Source organism: Botryllus schlosseri, chromosome 8 (genome assembly GCF_051294905.1).
Source record: "Botryllus schlosseri isolate E-star chromosome 8, Bs_hap1, whole genome shotgun sequence".
NCBI classification, from domain to species: Eukaryota; Metazoa; Chordata; class Ascidiacea; order Stolidobranchia; family Styelidae; genus Botryllus; species Botryllus schlosseri.
This window is the reverse complement of record NC_137243.1, coordinates 8,982,957-9,004,339: the sequence shown is the minus strand read 5'-3', so window position 1 is coordinate 9,004,339 and position 21,383 is coordinate 8,982,957. Positions and strand designations below refer to the sequence as shown.

At 40.8% G+C, this 21,383-nt stretch overlaps 1 protein-coding gene across 4 annotated transcripts; it reads right to left on the bottom strand.

Annotated features, from left to right (window-relative positions):
- Positions 1 to 688: 688 nt before the first annotated feature.
- On the bottom strand, positions 689 to 15,204 carry LOC145445344 (solute carrier family 23 member 1-like). Of its 4 annotated transcripts, none has more exons than XR_013916967.1 (13): positions 14,990 to 15,202; positions 14,392 to 14,538; positions 14,163 to 14,329; positions 13,898 to 14,084; positions 10,123 to 10,304; positions 9,926 to 10,046; positions 9,725 to 9,861; positions 7,640 to 7,807; positions 5,037 to 5,157; positions 4,798 to 4,970; positions 4,111 to 4,249; positions 1,201 to 1,336; positions 689 to 1,014 (listed from the first exon to the last, which is right to left on the bottom strand). XR_013916967.1 is itself a non-coding variant. In XM_080323537.1 (13 exons), the coding sequence occupies exons 1-13, from the start codon at positions 15,011 to 15,013 to the stop codon at positions 936 to 938; spliced, it is 1,692 nt and encodes a 563-aa protein (XP_080179663.1). In that variant the 5' UTR covers positions 15,014 to 15,201; the 3' UTR covers positions 689 to 935. The 4 variants fall into 4 exon arrangements, 3 of the variants coding, with proteins under 3 accessions (XP_080179663.1, XP_080179662.1, XP_080179664.1); XM_080323537.1 differs by having other exon boundaries at positions 4,887 to 4,970; positions 14,990 to 15,201; XM_080323536.1 differs by having other exon boundaries at positions 4,068 to 4,249; positions 14,990 to 15,195.
- Between the last annotated feature and the right edge of the window lie 6,179 nt (positions 15,205 to 21,383).

The window sequence follows — 21,383 nt, the reverse complement described above, 5'->3', positions numbered from 1 at the left end:
TGAACATGCTGAATTTTTAAACGTCACCTATCAACTGGAACGATCAAATCATAGTGTCCTGGACCCAAGCAAATCTCACGGCTCAGTGAGATTGGTCAACGTCACACTTTCCATTTGCTCAAAGGCGATTTGACGTTAATTTTTGCTGAGCATTAAATTTAATGAAACGGGTTTCAATAGAAAGCTACCACGGTACTAATTGCGAAAATATAAATTTTGTTTTGCTCGTGGTCCTGGAATCCCCCAAAATCAGCCTCGAATGTTGCATTGTGACAGATTTTGGTGTTGCGACGCAACAATGCCATCTGGGAGCAGGTGAGGAGCCGCGCAAGCCGCAACCGTATTGGCCATTAATTGTTGCGCAACCGATTGAGCATTCACACTCTCACTCTCGTGCGCACTTGCTCCCGAGCTGCTCACTCACTCTACACTCGCTGTCAGCACAATATATTTGCGGTTCACATCGGCTCTACTGTATACTCAAATCCGCACAGCACATATATTCACAGGCAATGGATGTAACAGTTACAATGGACGCTCCACCATAAGCTATCTCGTCGGCTAAATACCCGGTATCACACCGCACAGTACCAACGCCGTCAACCTCAACGACATACAAATGTAATACATGTAAATAAGAGCGAATTTCCGACTGTTCTTGGCGACTTAGCTGAGTGAGTAAGGCGGACTCTGTGACCATGTATATTCAGACCATGACATCAAACATATATCAGCTTTATATTTGTCTATACACATTTTTCGAAATTCAAAAGACGGTGATCGATGATAGCATACCCTTTGGGGTTTAATAAAAGATTTATTGATCTATATAGTGTACTTGGATACAAACCGCAACGCTTCGGTTTGTCTCATGACCGCACCCAAAAAAAACAGGTGTAAGCTGCTCACAGTGTTGTGTGCAGGTTTGTCGAACATTACAGGCGATCTGCCTCCTCGTGTTTTGCACTAGGCTTTTTTCCGTATTCCGGCAAGAACGGTATGTACCTAGAATACCTGGAAAGCAGTGAGGGGTGCTCCCTTATAGTTTGATAAATTTAGTGTTGGCTAAATAGGGCCTACCCAAAATATTAGTCTACAATTCTAGATTTCTGACTGCGATTAAAACGAGGTAAATTACTAAAATATGGATAAATGTAGGAAAGGCGATCAAATCAGAATGACAAATGAAATGACCCATACTTCCAATTCGTAGAAAATGGCAGGTTAAAACACCGCGCCATCTGTTCGTCAACGTCCATACTTCCGTCAACTTCATCAATGTCATTGGATTGGTTGGCGCTCGTCCAACTTATCATTCCTCGCTCTTCAAGCGTCCCTGCCATGCACTGATAGTTATATACAGTGCTTTCCAACCTCTTTAAGCACCGTTCGCACTTTTTTTTTGTAAAATAAGTTTCATTCGCACAAACTAACCGAAAATTGTTGTACAAAAAGAAGATGAAGATACATAACAACATTTTGTTCAGATGTGCAACCAATTGGTCACTATGTAGCTTAAGCTATCAAGTGTCTCATTAAAAAGGCAACTTATTTCGCTCGTTTTGATTTCAACTATTGCACTAACACCCTTCTCGGTCAAACAAGTTGTTGGGTTTTGTAAAAGAACGTCTACTAGTGCTTGGATGGCCAGGTCTTGAAATCTGTTCTGCACTAATATCCAAAATACAGCGTATTTTTTGCGAGTGAATAAAGCTTGCTGGTAGAAATCGTTTTTGAGAGCTGACACAAAGGTACCGGAGGCTCCGGTTTGTCGAAAGGGTGAAAAACTCACATGTTTGTGAAGAGGATTTTGCCTTATGTCTTGGAAAATAAGTTCCAAAACGAACAAGGAGAGTAGGCACATTAGAGCTCGCTACCTTATGACACGTTGCTCCAACTTGTGTGCTGTTTTTTTTTTTCGATTTCCCATTTTCTGTCTCGCAATTAAATGAGAAGAGCAAATAATCTCACGATACCGTGTGTTCTGCTCTTTACCTCAATCTTACTTGAGAATTCATAACAGTTTAATAACAGTGAAGCAGTTTATAAGACTACCACCAAAATCTGAGTTTTTGTAGCATCTCGCGACTCATGCCTTACCCATGAAAATGAATTCATCTTCAACATTAAAGTAGTATGCTACGATTTTACGGACATGGATGACACAGAACGCGCTCACCAAAATTCTACACCCAACACAGCTCTACAAAACATGTCTGACGCGCGCGATTTCAAATTATGGTGAGTTAAATTCCTCTGCATGTCGCAGTTGAATAAACTGCAGTAACTACTGTCTACTCAGATTGCAGGAACAGTACTATTCCGTGCCGACAACGGAGCATATCCATATCGAAAGGTTTGGCCTTCCAGCTTCGGTCATTTTTTGCCAAGGTTTTGTCGCCACTTGTGTTTTGGGACCGCATTTTATCAGCGGTTTGTTGGCCAAAACTTTACGTCTTCATGTGTAGGGCTGGGCACAATGATTCGAGTACTAATTTTAATGATTCGAGTCGAGTAGTAAAATACGATTTTTTGAGTACTGAAATCATACGCTCCTCGCAACTCAAAATTAATTTACAAACGAGAATTATAGTTTTAATACTATTTTCCACTGAGAAAGCCTTGAAACCGTGACTGGCCGTGCCGCAGCAACGAGCCATAGTACAAAGCTACGAACGTTACTGGAAATAACACATTTCCGAAGTCACGATCATCCCACAACATTGTCAAGAAGTACAATGAAATCGGTATGGTTGAAAGATAACAAAGTATCTTCAACGTGATGAATAGCAGGCATTATGTTCTTTGTGGTGGCATAAAAGGTACATATTTGAACTTGGACATAATACATTCTGTTGTGACGTCATAATGAGTGATAATCGAATACTCGACTCGCCTTGAAGCGTAATACGTGATTCAGAATCGAATCACTCAGGTACTCGATTTTGCCCAGTCCTATTCATGTGCCCCGACGCAGAAGTGGTTGGCCTCGGAATGAATGAGTCTGATGGGCCTGAACTCGCTCGTTGCTCACCCCTAAACTAGTTCATACCAACGGTCTTCGACCATGTTTTCCAGAAAAAACAGTCGGACAAATCTTATCGTGAATTTCCACGATAAAGCCATATTTTCTGCGTGTTTCGCTTATTGGCTATACAGTACCCAACAACGTGACCTTGGATATGTAAAAACTATCGCAGGATTTTCTGCAATAAACTCAACAAATATTACATACATATTAACAGATAGCTCTGGCACCATGTCCACCCGAAATTATACTCTTTGCGGTCCATACTTGAATGAACCTTGAAGGGGTAAAAATTTGCGTTACAGTAACTTGCAAATAAGAGTCTGTAATGATGGTATTAACTACTATCCTCTCATGCCTCGAGCTAATCGAACAGTTATTACGAAAATATGATGATTGTTTAGCGAATGAAAGCAGAAAGTCAATTTGAAGTCATTTTTCCAACCTGTCGCAGGCTCAAACGGGCTTATATACTGTATGTCTGCCGCTACACCAGCTTCCAAACCAGGCTTTTGGTTACGTAATAATTATAGTGCGAACATATTAATTCACTCGGCTCGTGAGAGCTACGATTAGTGGTGCGTCGTAAGTTTCACAAGTTTTTACAATTGCGTCTCAACTACAACAGTTACACTGCCCTTGAATTTCCTATTAGGTTCATTTGAATTATTCCACGTCAGAAGAATGGACAATTATTCACGATTTTCATTCGCACTCATCCGGATTTTTCATCCGCACCCCCTTCGTCATTCGCACTGCAATTTATTTCATTTGCACAGGTGCGAGCCGTCACACATGTTGAAAAGCACTGGTTATGTAGATTATGGAAGGTCATTGCATTGACTTTGTGTATCAAGATTCAGGATGCATGACATGCTGCTGGCAGTAAGTCACTATAGATACCCGCTTGTTTGTAAGATTAGTCAGTGGCTTACTAACAGCAAGCGACGATGCACATGGTACTTACTATAAGCGTATGTACGTATATTGTACATACGCTTTTCTGCGCATACGCAAGTACTGATAGATGCATTCTAACCTGGCAGAGTATTGTCAAAAAAAGTAGCAAACACTCCTCCTACAATTATTGAGGTCTCCAGCAGCACTAGAAGAATTTGGTCCAGCCAGTCGACTCCCGTGTTTATCGCACTTGGATTCGCTTTCACCCATATGGGAATGGTCAAGCCCGCAAATATTGAAAAACCGATGATGAAGAGGTTCCTGTATAAGTGGATATTGTTATTCTCGCAATGCGGCGAAGAATTAAACTAGGCTGCCACGAAGGAACATGTATTTGCAGCAGCACATATAAGCTGTTCAATGGATAAATGGTGCTTGGCTATTGGTACAGCTATTGCAATAATGATGGAATACTCCTGGGGTGAATGCTAGAATACGCTCAATCATAAGATCCTTGGATATCTTGGCTATTACTTATACATTCTAAGACGTGTAGGGATGGCCCAAAATCGAATCACAGCTGATTGGATTCAGAAACGCGAAACTTTCTCGAATAGAATCGACGCTTTTCTATATTTTCTATTGACGGAAATTTATAACGGGACAATAGTCAATCGAACCGAAATTCAAAGCCATTTGCACAGTGTCACAGTCACATTGTTTCCAGAAGCGGAATAGTCCTTTTCAAGGCTTGGAGCAGGAGTGTTCACTGTTTCACATATTTGCAATTCACTCCACGCAAAGGCATGGATGGATAACGCCTATATGCATTCAATGTAAAAATACTAAGAATTGAAAATATTCTATACCTGGATGAGTTGAGATCGACGTATTGGAGATTCGACAACCCGATCGCAACTATCATTCCGAACAGAACAAAAAACAAGCCGCCAATTACTGGGTCAGGTATCAGCACGAACACGGCGCCAATCTTGCCCAACATTCCAACAACAAAAAACACGACGCCAGCCATTTGAAGCACCTGCGAGGTCAATAGTGATTAGAGTTTAAATGCAGGATCGAAGTTATCAGTAATATAGAAATATACCAATCGACTGCCAACTCTTGTTATGCCAATCGCTCCTATATTCTCGCTGTAAGATGTTGTCCCCGTGCCCGTACCGATGAGACCGGACAACACGCATCCAAAGCCTTCCACAGCGATGCCCCTTGCAAACGAAAAAGTCATGATTATATTTTTCGAATTAGATAGTTCCGTAATCATATGTTATGTTTCGAGTGAATAATATTCGGCTTTTTTGTGGTATACATGGTGTTCGTCGACTACTACGGTCACTACTAAGGCTTTATAAGACACCGCCTACACGGATGAGATGGCGAGGAAAAGGTTGGGATGTATAGGGCTTGGCTTATTCGAGCAGCTTAATTACCAACTTGGCCGAAATTGGGGACGCGAGTGGCGCAGTGTGCTAAGCGACACCGTCACGACACCAATGCTTGGTGGTTCAAGTCTCGGCTCTGCTATGTTTCTATGTGTCGGAGGTTTATCTGGGCTCCTCATCGCCGATCCCGCTGTTAACGCAGCGCCTTGAAAAGAGCCCAGAAGAAGAGTGAGCCGAGCTCCGAAGTCGGCAGCATAGATCAGCAAGAGGACGCATGAAAGCGAGAGCGAATGGAAGAGTGGATGTGTGCGAGCATGAAAGTCGTCCTGAGTATACAAAAAGCAAAGAAACTGAACTTTACGAATGCATGTCGTGGCGCGCAAGGCCTAAAACAGGCGATAAGCGCCTCTGTCGTTGTTGTGTGATTATAATAATAATAACTTGGCCGAACATATAACGTTGTTTATATCCAAGCTTTCAACTTATTTAGGCCTGTCGTTGAGACCCTGTCAACGTATACGTAAACACTTTTGTCATTTTCTGACCTAACACTACAATTTTGACTTTTTTAGCAAGTCAAAAAATTCGCCCTAGTGATGATACGTCCGCATGTCATTGGTTGCGGGTAATTAGGCCCGATCGGTATAGTCGGATTGTGACTGTGTTGGCGGTACAGCATGTGTATACTATAGTGCCGTAAACGGGGAGCTTAGCGTTCGTAAATCGAAACCTCGTCTTTCCGAAATGTCCATTCTGTCTCTAATATTTATAGACTTGTTTGTAATTAGGCACTGGCTATAACCAGGTTGCTTTTCGACCGACAAATACGATGATAATGCCCTACAAGGTACCACCTTGCATTTCTGAACTGGCATCTGAAAGCGAATAGAATAAGTAACACTGATATGCGAGTAGTGGTGAGACAGTGAACTGCTATAATCCATAGCTGCAGCACCAATGGGTTGCGGGGTTCGAGTTCGACCACCGAGGTCTACTCCAGAATTCATACTCAAGTGTTAGAGGATTTTCTAGGCTCCTCCTCGCCATCTCATCCATGCAAGCAGTGTCTTATAAAAACCTAGAAGCTGGCCGTGCTACAAATCGGGAGCGACGGAATAAAATTGAAGAAAATTGGCCTGTTGTAAATGACCATAAGTATAGTTGAGAAACACATCAAATACCATCAACAACAACAACAACTGATTTGTAAGAAATATTCATCACAAGGTTTTCGTAGAAGATCAGTGCGGCCGTCGACGTGTAATTCAATTAGTATGTGATGGCGGCCGTCGACATGCAAATTTATTTTGACTCCCAAATTTTCGAGTTGATTTTAATTAACAACCTTGAAATTTTCTTCGCACTATGTGCGATTGAATGCCACTTCATTTTTCCAGTTTACTATAGTACCGCCCTTTGAAATCTGAGCCCCACAGTACAGATGCGAAAAACAGAGAGAATGATGCGAATGAAATTTGTTTCTGGTACACGTTTGGGCGGTTTCAACACCTTTTCACGATACCGGCAATCCTGGTGGGAGGTCAAGAAATAGCAGCATGCAACTAATGACCTGAATAATAACAATTGGCCCACCCGAAGATGCATCATCATTTATAACTTGCCCTAAATTTTCGAAAACACTCCCTCCATGCACTCTACAGGTGAATCTGAACACATGGGCTGATAAAGGATAGATATATTTGATAGTAATATGTGAAACTACTGATATTAATGACGAAATTAATTCGGGAATTTGAAAATTTTTCACGCTTCTGGCGACCATAGCGGAACTCAATGACTATTCATAAAATAACCACTCACGATTTCAGTGCGTATAGTAAGCCGATATGAAGAAGTATAGATTAGTCCGGAGTTTACCGGAAATAGACATGGACAGTTTAAAATGGGTATTTGGCGTCCTGCGCTACGCCCTGGAATGCGGCCGTCGGCTACATAAGTAATGGAAATGCGGCCGTGAATAACATAAAGGTTGACCACCCCTATGTTAGATATTAATTGTGGTAGATTTTTTTTTCACGATGTAGTGAAAATTTGAGATTCCGCAAAAGCTAATCGTGTCATATAAATATACAATAACAATAAAGTCAATCAATCAGCAATGTCCCAATACAACCTATTCTACCTAAAATCATACGGATGTACAAATACTGCAATCAATTATCGCATGAGCAACCGGCTGGAAGGGAAATGGCTGTGAAACCACGAGAAAAATGTCACCACAATGGACACCAGTGAGCTTGATGGCAAAAGTAAAAAATATCAACCATTTGTAGTGTTACACACATACCTATTGACAGCATGCTTGGGAATCGGCGGTGCTTCGCACAGTCGCGCGCATGCGTAGTAGTCTCCCACTGATTCCAATATACCTGCAAAGACTCCTGCTAACATCCCTAGAAAGCCGCCTACCGTTACAACCGGCAAGCCCCACTGACCAGGATACGGAAACCTAAACCTGAAAGCACATTGTAAACGTTTCTTTTTGTGTAAAGTTCACGAATTAAGATCGGGGTGTTTAAAAGCAGTGGTTCTCAACTCCCGGTCCGTGGCAAGTTTCCTGCCGTCCTCAAAATATATCAGAATGTATACATCTCAATTCCCAAATGCAAGAGGTTGGACGCTTGTCATTAATTAGAGAAATAAAACATCAAAGTTTAAAATGACTAAGAAGTATGAACACATTTTCTTCATTGTGTCGTAATAGTGAGTTCATGGTCTACTTTGGGCGTACGTCACAATGGCGCAAGTGTTGTGCGAAACTGTTTAAAAATATCCTGCATCTCGTTTCGGGCAAGTTATATGTGAAAGCTACAAACTTCGTTAATTTCAGACTGTGCAATTAAGCGACCATTGGGACTTAGGAGTACAACGGGGTCAATATAACAGACAGCAACGTCGCGTGTTTTTTCGGAAAAAAACGACAAATCATGATCAAGTTAATAGTGGTATTTAACAGGAATTGAAGTTTCCAGTATTACATTTGAGTTACATACATAAGTCGTAGAATTAGAGTTAATTTTAATGTTTGAAGGTTCGCCGGTCCGCAAAGTTTGTCTTGAAGTTTTACAGGTTCTCGAGGTCAAAAAGGTTGAGATCCACTGCTCTAAAGTTTGTTTCTGTCGCTCAATCGCTTACCGGATCTCCAGACATGAACGCACGCAAATCAACTATACGTTATACATGCAGGAGGCGCCGAGCTATCTGTATACATCATCAATTGCAATTTTCATCGTTTATACCAGGTGTGGCCAACCCGTGGCCCGTGCCCCAAATGCGGCCCGCGATAAGATTTTGTGTGGCCCGAGAGATAATTCGCGAAATTAGTTAATAACATCAGGTAAAATTGCTAGGCCAACTAAAATTTGGTTCGCCTGACTGCGAAATTTGACGACTTTGTTTTTGAGGTATTCATGGTGTTTGTCGACTACTATGGTCATTTACACCAGGCCAATTTCTTCATTTTTATTCCGTAGCTGCCGACTTGTAGCACGGCCCCCTTCTAGGCTTTTTATAAGACACCCCTTACGCGGATGAGATGGCTAGGAAATTTGATGATGACTAAAACACCAGTTCCGACGCATTGGCGTAACAGGGGCCAGCCACATTTATCGTAGATCTTCGGATATGACAATAAAATAGAATATTCCTTAGCAGATTTATTTGACTTGAAATTTTTCTTAGCGCTTTGCATGATTTATTGTCACTCGATTTCTTGCATTTAGTATTGGAGCCCCCTCCTGAAAATTACAAATATGCGAAATTTACAGAATTGAGTCTAACTATATTCGCATAGATAGGAGATAACGTGTCGTCCAACATGCGACTTCGCTTGTGCGCTCGCAGCGAGATCGTCGGCGATGAAACATTTGTACAAAATGATAGAGGCGTGTTCACCGAAACCTTCGATATTGCTATGTCTAAACTCCAAATAATCCTGTCCTTGCCAATGAGCCCAGTGGTGTATACAGAGGTGACCCCCAATATATATGCAAGTAACCTATTTATTGATTAAAATGATTCATTGCCTTTGAAAAAATTTCGCTCTTCTTGCGACTAGGACATGAATGCACAATTGCACCCTGCACAGTTGCACACATAGTTTTCATGACATTATTGTTATCAATTTTGAAGCGTAGTAATATAAGCCTTGTTTTCAAAGGTTTTGTAATTCGGTTCTCTCCTATCGGACGACTGATCAAAGATCATCAACATTCAAGTGGCCCTTGGTTTATACTCTTCACATCGCATCCTACCGGATAGACAGCACAGACAGGCACACAGAACACCTTTCATTAAATAAAATACAGCGGCAAAAGTTGCTGTATAGAAATTGTCACAAAAATAACCATCAAAATATGTAACATGTAATTACCATGGACTATTTTGTAGAACACTAATCCTGACATCGGTACGCGCCGCATAACCGTATTCATCCGGGTTGTCGGGGAATACTCCAGTTTGAGTTAAAATTAAACACAGCAGCCAGGCGCTGACGATCGCAATCAGAACCTGCGCGTGTGCGAAAGTTTTGCATAAACGATCTATCACTGTAGAAATAACTTATGTTTGCTACCGGAAACATCTTCAGAAAATTGCTTTTAAAGATATGGCATCCTCGACCTCTGGAATAAGCTGGAAACGGCAACGTAAACCCTTTTAGGTACTGAGAAAATATGATAAGAATTCCCATTGTGCTGCAAAACAAGTTGAAGCATTTCTGATAAAATTAGAGTTGGCGTTTTGCGAAACATAACCTGACCCTGTACTTACAAAAATGCTATTCCCCACTGTGATGATGCATTGAGTGCGGCGGTTTCAAACAAAGGAAGTCCTATCAGCGCCACCGCGATTGCAACTGTCATAGGACTGATGAAGCGCATTAGGAATCCAATAGCACCGGTGACACCTAGTAGGAACTCGATAGCGGACGCCGTAGCTATGGCTCCTTGTACCTGAGTCAATTATAAGATAGTCAAGACTGTTAGGAGCAGGGTTGGGCAATTATTTTTCTCCGCGGGCCAAATGAGAAGCATGAAAATACGTTGGCGGGCCGAGTCAGAAATTTTAGCTATATTCTCCAGCGTATTGATTTTATTTCTAAATTGAAAGCCGTGGATGTGTTGATATTGGGGAATGAGAAAGTGACGGTTAATTACCAAAAAATATTTATTTGCCGCCATATTTCGAAACAGTGTTAAACATGATACATTTTGAACTCTCTTTAAACCCCTATCCGCGTTTTTCTATCAATATATTAAAATGTATTTGCGATGGCAGAAACAGCCCGTTGTCAGCCCCCCGAAACGTTGGTCTTGGGCCCCTCATGGAGTTATAAATCAAACTCCTGGGGGCTTCGCCTCCAGACTAGACCCCATCGGGATGCACGTTGCTAATATTGCTTCTGAAAGAGATTTCTTGTATACACTAATTGGCACTGTTTAGTGCCCTTATCGCGCGAAGCGCGAAATTTTTCCATGAGTCATGATTCAATCGGGTAATAATATTGGTAATTGCTTACATATTGCTATATTTTTTAACCTCTCTCAGCCCGCGTACTCAGTTTTACCGCTAGAGCTGAATGAGATGCTGTCTTGGAAATACTCGGAAGGGCCCGTTGGTATAATTACTTTGTTATATGTTGTTATTTCGTGACCTCCCGTCTGCTATGTGAAAAGATATTGAAATCGCCAAAGCGTACTGAACTAAAAGAGGCACACGATTCCTAATTGGTATTTCTTCACTGGCAAATATTGCCTATGGACAATTTGACAACATTGTCCTTTTCGGCCTTGGCATTCTCGCAGTCGAGCTTTTTTCCCCTTTACTTAGTTACTTTGATCAGCACGTGCAATTGCAGTGCCTTCTCGGAATCCCGTGTTGGCCTAAACTTCGTATATATCTTGGTGCGCCGTGGCGCGGTAATGGCTGACGCCGAAATGCCCAATTCTATAAACCCCTTATCTCTAAATCGCGCATAGCGCGAGAAAGATTTATGTTCATTCACGAAATAATTTTGGGTGCCCTTCGAGCTCGCCCCCAATCGGAGGGTTTGGGGTGCGGAAGTTACGGTTCTGCGGATACTATAAAACTTATTGTCTTGGTATCTGGTTTCCGAGAAGTGTGCAGCTTACCGAAATGGCTTTCTTGTTGACCCGAGCTTGCCGCTATTCCGAAATTCGCCGTCTCTTGATCGAGTGTATAGCTTATATGTCATCGTGTTTTTGCCATAGAACCGACTTAAATTATATTCCCTAATCACGGCGACGTGCGCAGCACTAACTACTAAAAAAACGGTTAGTAAACAAATAGTTAGTCCCCCGAACCTTCTTTGAATTTCAACTTTCGACTTTCTTTTTTTACATCCTTTATGGGTGGTGATATACTCATAGAAATCACAGGCACTGATTGATTTCTTTTACGAATTAGGGATTTGGAACGCATCACGTAACAATTTGAAACCCAGACCGTTGTAATGCGTAATGTGACAATCGCAACAAAGAAGGTTTGGTGACTTCTTGTGATTTTAATTGTAACGGCAGAATTTTGACATTGACGCTACTTTGAATCAGGATTAGGCATGTGATGTACGTATATAGGCTGCGTAATCGCAGCATGCTAATGAACAGGCTTGATAGTAACCGAATTTACGGTCCAGCTCATACAACAAAGATTTGTGAATATACATCGTTTTCGCTTTGCAGTGAACATGATGTAAAGCAGGGGTTCTCAACCCGCGGCCCGCCGACGTTCATTTTGCGGCCCGCGATATCTTTCTTTAAGAACGCAATTATTACTGACACGGTATTGTTACATATTAATTTAGCTGCTTAGCTCTCTTATCTCTATTTCGTTTAATTAATCATTTTTGATGTGTTCTGGTTTCTTGATATATGCTCGAGTTTATATTGTTATTGTTTTGAATCCGTATTCGGTTGGACTCTGGTTCACGACAATCCCGCTACGTAGTACGTAGTACGTAGTACGTAGAGCGTTTTACTCACCGCGAATGGCTTGAACAGAAACAAGAGCACGGAATGGGCAATTAAACGGCAAAAACTGGGTTTGTAACTCTGCGTGGAACAATGAATTTGCTTTCTCAGATGTAAATGGAAGACCGTTGTATCATACTTGTCGAAGAACAGTTTTCGTATGTCATAACGTCTGGAGTTATTCATATCGCCTGATCTTATAAATAACGTTGCTAGCTAGGTGTCAAGCCCAGTAATCCATATTTCAAGGCATTTAAAATTGCCGACGACGTTGCAGACAAATCGTTCAAAATTGCTGGGAATATCGCTAAACCCAAGAAATTTGCTAGAGAAGATGTGATTTCAATAAAATTCTGCGAGTATTTGATGTTTCCGGAACTTAGCAGCAATTACAACAGCACCTGACATATGTCTAAGCTACAGTTGTCTGATTCAACCAGGACCAAAAGAGTTAAAGCAATGTCAGTCGATCTTTTATCGCATATTCTGAAACACGTATAGTCAAGTATACTTTATCCTAGCATTGAATGAATTCACCGACTACACAGACTTTGCGTAGCTAATTATCTGGGTGCATTTTGTCAGAGTGGACATATTTGCAGAGACAATGCAGGCTGGGCCAACGTGGGAGGGGGACCAGCGAAAAACATCAACTTGACAAAGCTAACTGATGTAACTAATGGTGCAGGGCCCCCGCCATGGCATGAAAGGAGAAGGGTTGATCGGTTTGCTCAGAAATGACCCCGAACGCCAGAATTCTTCTCATATAACTGAGAGCTCAATGTGATAATGGCTTCTGTAACGAAAAAGTTACCGTAATTTTATACTTGCTCTCTTCCGGTTTGAAGCAGAGAGTTCGGTTGTATGTTGAAAGGGTTTAAAGGGGAATATACCGGCCTGTATACGACTGGTAAATAGGCTACAGTAGCCTAAATTTAATAGTAGCTCATAATTACATGGTAATAATGTTTTGCGGCCCGCAGCGTCTTTTGCTGTTAAAATGCGGCCCGCGATATAAGGGAAGTTGAGAACCACTGATGTAAGGTCACAAGACAAAACAGTGTAGGCATAGAAATTCGTAGCATTGAAAGAACATGAACTCCTCTACAGTTCATCCGAGGTATACTGAGTAACGGGTCTTATTTCGTCATGTGTAAACAGCAAGTTTTACTACAGGATCACTATGAGTGCAAAGCGACGCGGTATTTATGTTATGCTATAGTTACGTAAACTGGATTCCTCGCGCAAAAACTTTCGGAGTGTACTGTGTACAATGTACATGTACATGTAGGCCTACTGCGCGGTCGTCCGTATTGATAATATTTATTCAATGCTGAGTGACGGATAAATAGCTTACACAATGGCTAATATTTATTTAAATGCCATTGCTACTTTACGAAAGCTTGATCAACTCAAATTGTTACGACAAGACCCTCGCTAGAATATCGAGATGAGTCGAAAATATGGCAACTTTAGAGTACATACACGCAAATTTTGTACGTAGATTACGTCATAACGCAGACCATGCAAGATTGGCAAAACGCGAAAGCACAAACCTGCCGCATTCGTTTCATCCGAAGTTCTGAACCATCGACGATTTCGCCGTCGGTATCATTGTATAAAATAGCCCCGTCAGTTAAATTGGTGTCGATTGGTCCAGACGGACACTGGTTCATAGGCAGTGACAATATTGCAATCGTCGGTGGCAAGAAACTGAACGATCCCCCCTGGACAATTGGAAGTCTAGGATAACAATATCACCTGTATATTGTTAAGCCAGCAATGGCAGCACATCGATGATGCTGCATATTCCATTCTTACCTGGTGCCAAAAGTTGTTTGTAAAAATGTCATGATACCAGCAATAAAAAACAGACTATTCAAGAGCATTGCCCTTCCGAGGTAGCCGTCTTCGTTATCAGGCATGCAAAGCATCGGTGCCAAAATAAGTGGTATTCCGATCAAACCTCCGATCGAAAGCAGACAGTGCTTCGAGAGACAGTGTTCATTATTATATTGGGTCACAATGCCACATCGCAATAAGGCCCTACCTGTAAACCCAACGCGATGCTTGTATACCATGCTGGTCTGTCATATAATTTGTACAGCAATCCCGAATTATCATCAGATGTTACCGAGTCTTCGCTAGTGCTGTCAGTGACGACACCACTCTCCGATTGATTGTCGGTTGATATTTCCTGCAAAATTAGTAAGTACATCGTGGTGATGTGACGTTTCATAACCTGGACATAAAGATAACTTCCATGTTCTGAAGATGGCCACACAACTGCCTGAAATAATTCACCGGAAAACACTATAGGGAAGCGAGAGGGAACGATATGGTGAATGATTGCGCAAATGGAAATCACATAAGAAGCGTAGAAAATCAAAAGACCAGTCATGGATATCTCAGTATTGATTGCCGAGGCGCAAATAACCTGAAGAGGCGATAGGCGCCGAAAGAATGCGGGTGCAGTGTGCACTAAACAAACACCTAGCTGTGAAATTCGACTCATCTTGGACTCGCTATTCAAAGGTGGGTATAAAGTTTCTCTAGCTCTATATAGGCATATCGAAGAATCAAAATTGAAGAATGCCCAAGACAATATGGATTTCAGAATTATAAGTCAGCGGAAACGGTCGTATTACCGTATCGAAAACTGGATTATTCATTGCTCCAGTAAAATGAAGTTCTCGCCGAAAATTCCTTTCAATAACCAGACATGTGTTACAGAATATCTGTATCTCCTAAACAGGTGGAACTTATAGTTAATTACCGAGCCAACTCCCGGATTGATATAGCGCTTTGCAATTGCAACACTCAAATATGCATGAAGGCTAAATGAAACCTGTTATAAATTCATATAGCAGTATCTAAGACGAGCGGGAGAACTCTGTTGTTACTATGGGATCCGCGACGATCCCGTTCACCGAGTTCCATACGCATATTGCGTCCTTAACTTTTTTACATGCTTTGTCTTTCCGTGAAATCGCATATCAACGAAAAGTATCGCCGCAACTACTAACATCGTTGAACACTGGTTTAAATACGATACACTGTGCTCAATACCAATAGCCTATGTATACAACACGGATTTCGTCTAACATGAATCCATTAACCTGGCTGATCATCGAAATCAATAGCCACTGCAGTGGTTTTGTTGATGTTCCGTGAAATTTGGTAACGTTTCCGAATCATATTCTCCGTAACACCTTTGTATCTCTCTCACTCTCATTATGAATGGATTGATTTAGCAGTTTAGCTATTAAAATGGGAATCACATGGTTACGACTGAGTTCGTATGCCGGTCGCATATTTGTGGACCTACGTCTAACTCTGCTTTATGGTCGTTGGTCCGTGCGTGTTCACAGATCATTGACATAAGGCCGCGCGTCGCATTACTGAAGTACTGAGGATATATTGCTATGGAGAATACTGCATTGTAAGACCTATTGACACAACTCAATCAACAAAACGATTCCATTCTATGTCTACGAACTACCATGTTCATTTCATTGAATGATAGTTTGAACAACCGAAATGGTATTATAGTAATATAATACAGTTCATATTTCGATGTGAATTATAGCTTCTTTTCCACGGTATTTGACGCAATTTACAAACATGGATTTCTATTGTTATATCCTCGTTTCTACTTTAAGGATAACTTTTTTATCAGGCTAAGCAAAGTTATAATCGAATGCGGTGGATATAGACAGGATGACTCATCAGATACCCTCACTCAGTTGCATGCCGCGCAACAGCAATCGAAATTCCTGATGACTGATGATATGATGATACAAGAGATGAAAGGATGTTGGTTTCTGAGAATCCGAATCTGTGCTACAGTTCGAATATCTGAAGAAAACCCCGTCCGAATCCGAAGAACCTTATCCAAGAACCCGAAGACTCTCGTCCAAGAATCCGAAAAATTCGTATCGAATAATGTTGTCGCGTATAATCTCAATTTTACAGCTGAGCCGAAATACAATTTTGCATTAGAATATCATTTACTATAGTTTTATCTATGAAATGAACAGAAACAAATAAAGCAAAACTGGACTTCGGATATCAAGTGTTTGCTGGCCAATGGTAGTTACGTAATAGCTGATTTTTATTGGCTTAGACCCTTGATTTTAGTCGTATAACTAGCTGTCGACTGTCTGTGTTTTTATCGAGTTGATAATTTCATTATTTCGGTTTGTAATCAAAATTCACTTCTGCTTACAAGTATTCGAAAATATCCGGCACACAATTCACAACGATCCGAAAAGATCCGAACCAAAGCAATAATAGAATTCGAATCCAATCCGACTGATAAAAAGTTGTGCGAAACCTGGTCCGATCCTATCTGAGACCCTCTGGTGCTAATCACTGCTAGGCACACACCATGACTGCGATGGATAATTGTACTAATCGTAAAGTTTTATCACTTATTGAGCCTATGTGTGCGCTACAGCAATAGACTTTCGTGAAGTAGCATATACACTTTAACATAGTATGCTACTATCAGTACCTTACTCATACTTCTAATTGATCAGTTTTGGTAGCATAACCAGATTGAATTTAACACATAAACTGAACAGAGAAGTTATGCTCACGATTCATAGCATGTATATAGTGCGCGAGCTCTTCCACCCACATCAGCTGTAAAGGACTTCGAAACCTATGTTCCTTTCTTATCAGCAACCGCCATTATTGAGTTTCGTGGGGCAATATACATCACTACTTCGATTTTATACGTCGCGTTACAGGAATTTGCGTATAGATTCATGGAAGAAGCATCCATTAACCACACCGTAGAGTAAAAAGTTTTCTAATTTATTACCATACTGTGTAATTAGGATTTGCATAACACCATTAAACATGTATGAGGAAATAAGAATGCTGTGATTTTCCGCGTGATCCCAATTTATAAGTCTTAATCAAGGATGCTTTTGCAATTAGGCCTTGACAACATATATATCATTTGGGTTTTGCAGCACAGAACAAGAATGAACTTTTGCAAAATTTTCGTGTAAATAGGTTCATACACGTTAAATTCACCTGTTCAGTTCGGATGACGAAGGCAATATACTATATATTTGTAAGTATGACTTAAGACAGTGGTTCTCAACCTTTTTGTCTTCGCGGACCCCTTTCGGATCGTCACGCACCCCGCGGACCCCCTCAAGTTTTCGCTCAAAATTAGCTCAATTAACGTGCAACCGTCATCTGTCTTGTGCATCATTGGTCTTGAGCAAATATTGATTACAGGCTAGCGATAAACACTAACAGCACACTATATTCAGTGTACTTTTAATGTTTCGAAGGGAATTTTCCAGCTGTATTTATCGTTTTGAAAATCCGCGTCTTCGATTTGATTTGAACGAGTGCCGAAAATCCATTTCCACAAAGATATACTGGTGGCGAATGTAATATTAACGCGCAACGCTTCCGACGACTGCTTTCGATGTAGATTTTTAATGAACATATCACGACAAGCCTATAGTCATTTCTCTCTAGCATCTCATATTGAAGTTATTTAGTGGTTATATCACGGAAGGAAAATGAATATCGTGGCGAGGTTTCAATTCCTTCATTCGGACTGATTGGGAAAATTTCAGGAATTTCTGGTTCAAACGACTGTTTACTAATTTGCTGAGACTGACAACTTCAAATCCAAAACGTTTTGCAAGCATTTCGAAGTCACCCTGTTTGATTTTGCTATCTCCGACATCTCATGTTTCCACAAACCCCAACAAAACATCTCTAAACAGCAATATATTTGCAGAGGTGGTCAGTAACGAAGTACTTCTACTTTTTCGAAGTACTCAAGTAGTTTCCTCTACTTCTGGTACTTACTCAAGTAGATCTGATTTTCGCTACTTCTACTTCGTAATATTTTGTGATCTACTTACTTACTTTTCGCTATTTTCAGTTTGTCAAGTAGAAGTAGTTCAATCTTCCAATCAGGACGATAGCCTGAGAAATTTCGGGGCTGTTTTCACGGAGTATCAACATTTAATTTTCACAAAAGTTGAGTAAAGCCAAGAATTTTCGTCGCTCTTCGCGCGCAGTGCATACGGAGTGACCAGTATGATTTCACGAAAGTATCGGTGAATATAATTTAGGTAGCGGGCTGGCGTGGTTCCGTTTACACCACATTGTCGCCCTTCGCCCATATGAAATATTTCATCACAGTATATATGGCTCATCATAACGTTGGAAACTGATGTTTCGCAATCTAGCATTTACTTATCATATCGTAATCTTATAGCATGTCCATGGCGTGTCCTAATCTGGAAATGTGGACTATGACTTTTTTTAGTTTTAGAGCTGTTTTAGCACACCACTTTTAAAACTTTCTGGACTAAAGGCATGAAATACATGCTTCACTTTTATAATTATATTTATATTTCACTTTTAATTCCCAGTATCATATACTTCGAGTTATAATTAATAGCAGTTCTTTTGTCTGGATAACATACATGTTGAAGTATAAAGGTAAGTGTAGTAATACCTTTAATTTCCGGAAATAAAACTACACAATATGGCGTTTTTACAGTCCACCATATTTTTTATCAACGTTTACTAATCGCGCAAAGTGTTTACACCGTATCCTGTACAACTTCTCCGTATTGCTCTTCGACTAAACTACGGGCCTTATAATATGGGGGAGGGCGCCTCGAGAAACAGAGGATTAGTATCGCATTTCCATATCAATACTACCATGATGTTGATGAATGCTTATGCTATCGAAAATTGGATACCTGTGGGTATGCATCAATATGAATCAGGCTCGTCACCCTTCGCATAGCTCAATTTGCACCTTTCTACAATCCACGTGTACGAATTAGGAACGTTTCCACAACTACTTACTTACTTGAGTACTATTAAAGTCAGTCAGTTCTACTTCTACTTCAAGTAGTTTTAGGTTGCTTATGGAAGAAGTACTTCTACTCGTACTTGAGTAGATTTTTTCGTCGCTTCTACTTCTACTTGAGTAGCTTTCTTGACTACTTTGACCACCTCTGTATAATTGCACCAGCACGCTATTGGCAAATTGACAATCAAAATGAGTTTGCACAGTCGGATATTTCATTTCAGATGACTATAAGGATGAGAGTCCTAAAGTTTTAGCAATTGCGAAGCGAAACTGGCTCATGCTTTTCCTAATTGAAAAATAAAAGTTAGGTTGTCAATCATGTTACAAATTTGAAGGCTTCGCGGACCCCATGAAAATGCTTCAAGGGCACCCAGGGGTCCGCGGACCCCGGTTGAAAACCACTGACTTAAGAGTTGAGACTTTTTCAAATGTGACGTATGAATTTGTAAGCTAATTGTTAAGTGAAGGTTCAGAAATATAGTTGTCACGAGCATTGACATTATTTTAAAAATCAATTTGACCTCTATCGAAACATTTGTGTTACTACTCCACTGGTAACCCTGTATCGACCTTATAGTGTATAAATTGTATAACATTTATAATGCTAACCATTTGGATTTTTAAAGATTGGTACGCGAAAATTAAATTCACTGACATCAATACTCTGATTCCTATTTGCAACTCGACGCTAATTAAGCACAGGCCCGCGCAGTTTTTGTAAAGACTTACATGTGTCGCCGACTTTGAGGTCTAGCAAAACCGAGGACGCAATGACGCAGCAGCTGTCAGTTGTCAGGAAACCTGCAGGTTTGATTATCTCCGCATATTCACTCGAATCGCAAAGTTTATGGATGACCAATGATGTTGCCAAAATGCACTCTCAGAGCTTTATCTGATCTGAGATTCCATACAACGAATTTGAATCCAAGCCCATACACCGGTTGTTCTTCACCTGGTTCCTTTCAAGTAATATTACAGTTTTGAAAAAACGATACCTTGATATTTTCTAATGCAGGGGTGGCCAACCTTTCCGGCCAAAGGGCCACATGAGATTTCCGAACCATTGCGCGGGTCACTTGAATGTTGATGTGCTTTTTTAGTCGTCCGATAGGAGCGAACCGGATTATATGTAACGGTAAACAAGGATTCGTATTACCACACATCAAAATCAATAACAATTATGTCATGAAAACTCTGTGTACTAACATGTCCTAGTCGCGCGAAGCGCGAAATTTTTTCAAAGTTTATGAAAGAATTAGATCAATAAAATATTGTTAGTTGCATATATTGTGGGTCGTCGTTGTATACCGCTGGGCTCATTTGGCCATGATATGATTAATCAACGCTTGGACATATCAATATCGAAGAGTTCAGTGAAAGTGCTTCTGTCACTTTATGCAAAGGTTTCATCGCCGACGATCTTTGCGCGAGTGCAGACGCGAAGTCGCATGTCGGACGACACGTTCTAGCATAATTGCCAATATAGCTAATATCAATTCCGTAAATTAGACGTATTTTTAAGTTTCAGGAGGAGGCACCAATACTAAAAGCAAGAAATCGATTGGTAATAAATGGAGCGCAGCGCTAAAAAAATATCAAGACAAATAAATCTGTTACGAGATATTCTACTTTATGGTCATATACGAAGATCTACGAAAATGGCTACTGGCTACGCCAATAAGTCGGAACTGGTATTTTAGTCATCAACAGCCCAAAGTCCGCGGTCAGGCTAATCAAATTTTCGGTTGGTCTTGCAAGTTAACGATAAATTACCTGGGTAATTTATTTGTTGTTGATATTATAACTAATTTCCAGAATTGCTCGCGGGCCACGGGTTGGCCGGCCCTGTTCTAATGTAAGAAATATCTACTACGAATGCATTTATAAATATTTTATGCATCACTGGACTCGGTTGCACCCCGACTAGATCAGCTTGTAGAAAAGAAAGAATTGCAACCAACACATTAATTTTGCCTTGTTGGTGCGGCACGAGCGGATTAGCTCGTGGACCGCATTTGTTTCGAAATTTCCGGGCCGACTTATTTACTAATCCACCTATGTTAATAATTCCACGTTTCGGGTAAAGTTGAGCAGACACCAAGGTGAGTGTATCGTTAATTTGTTGGTACGCAACAAAAATCATAGAACCGCGGTGTGTTGCACCGTAAGTTGAG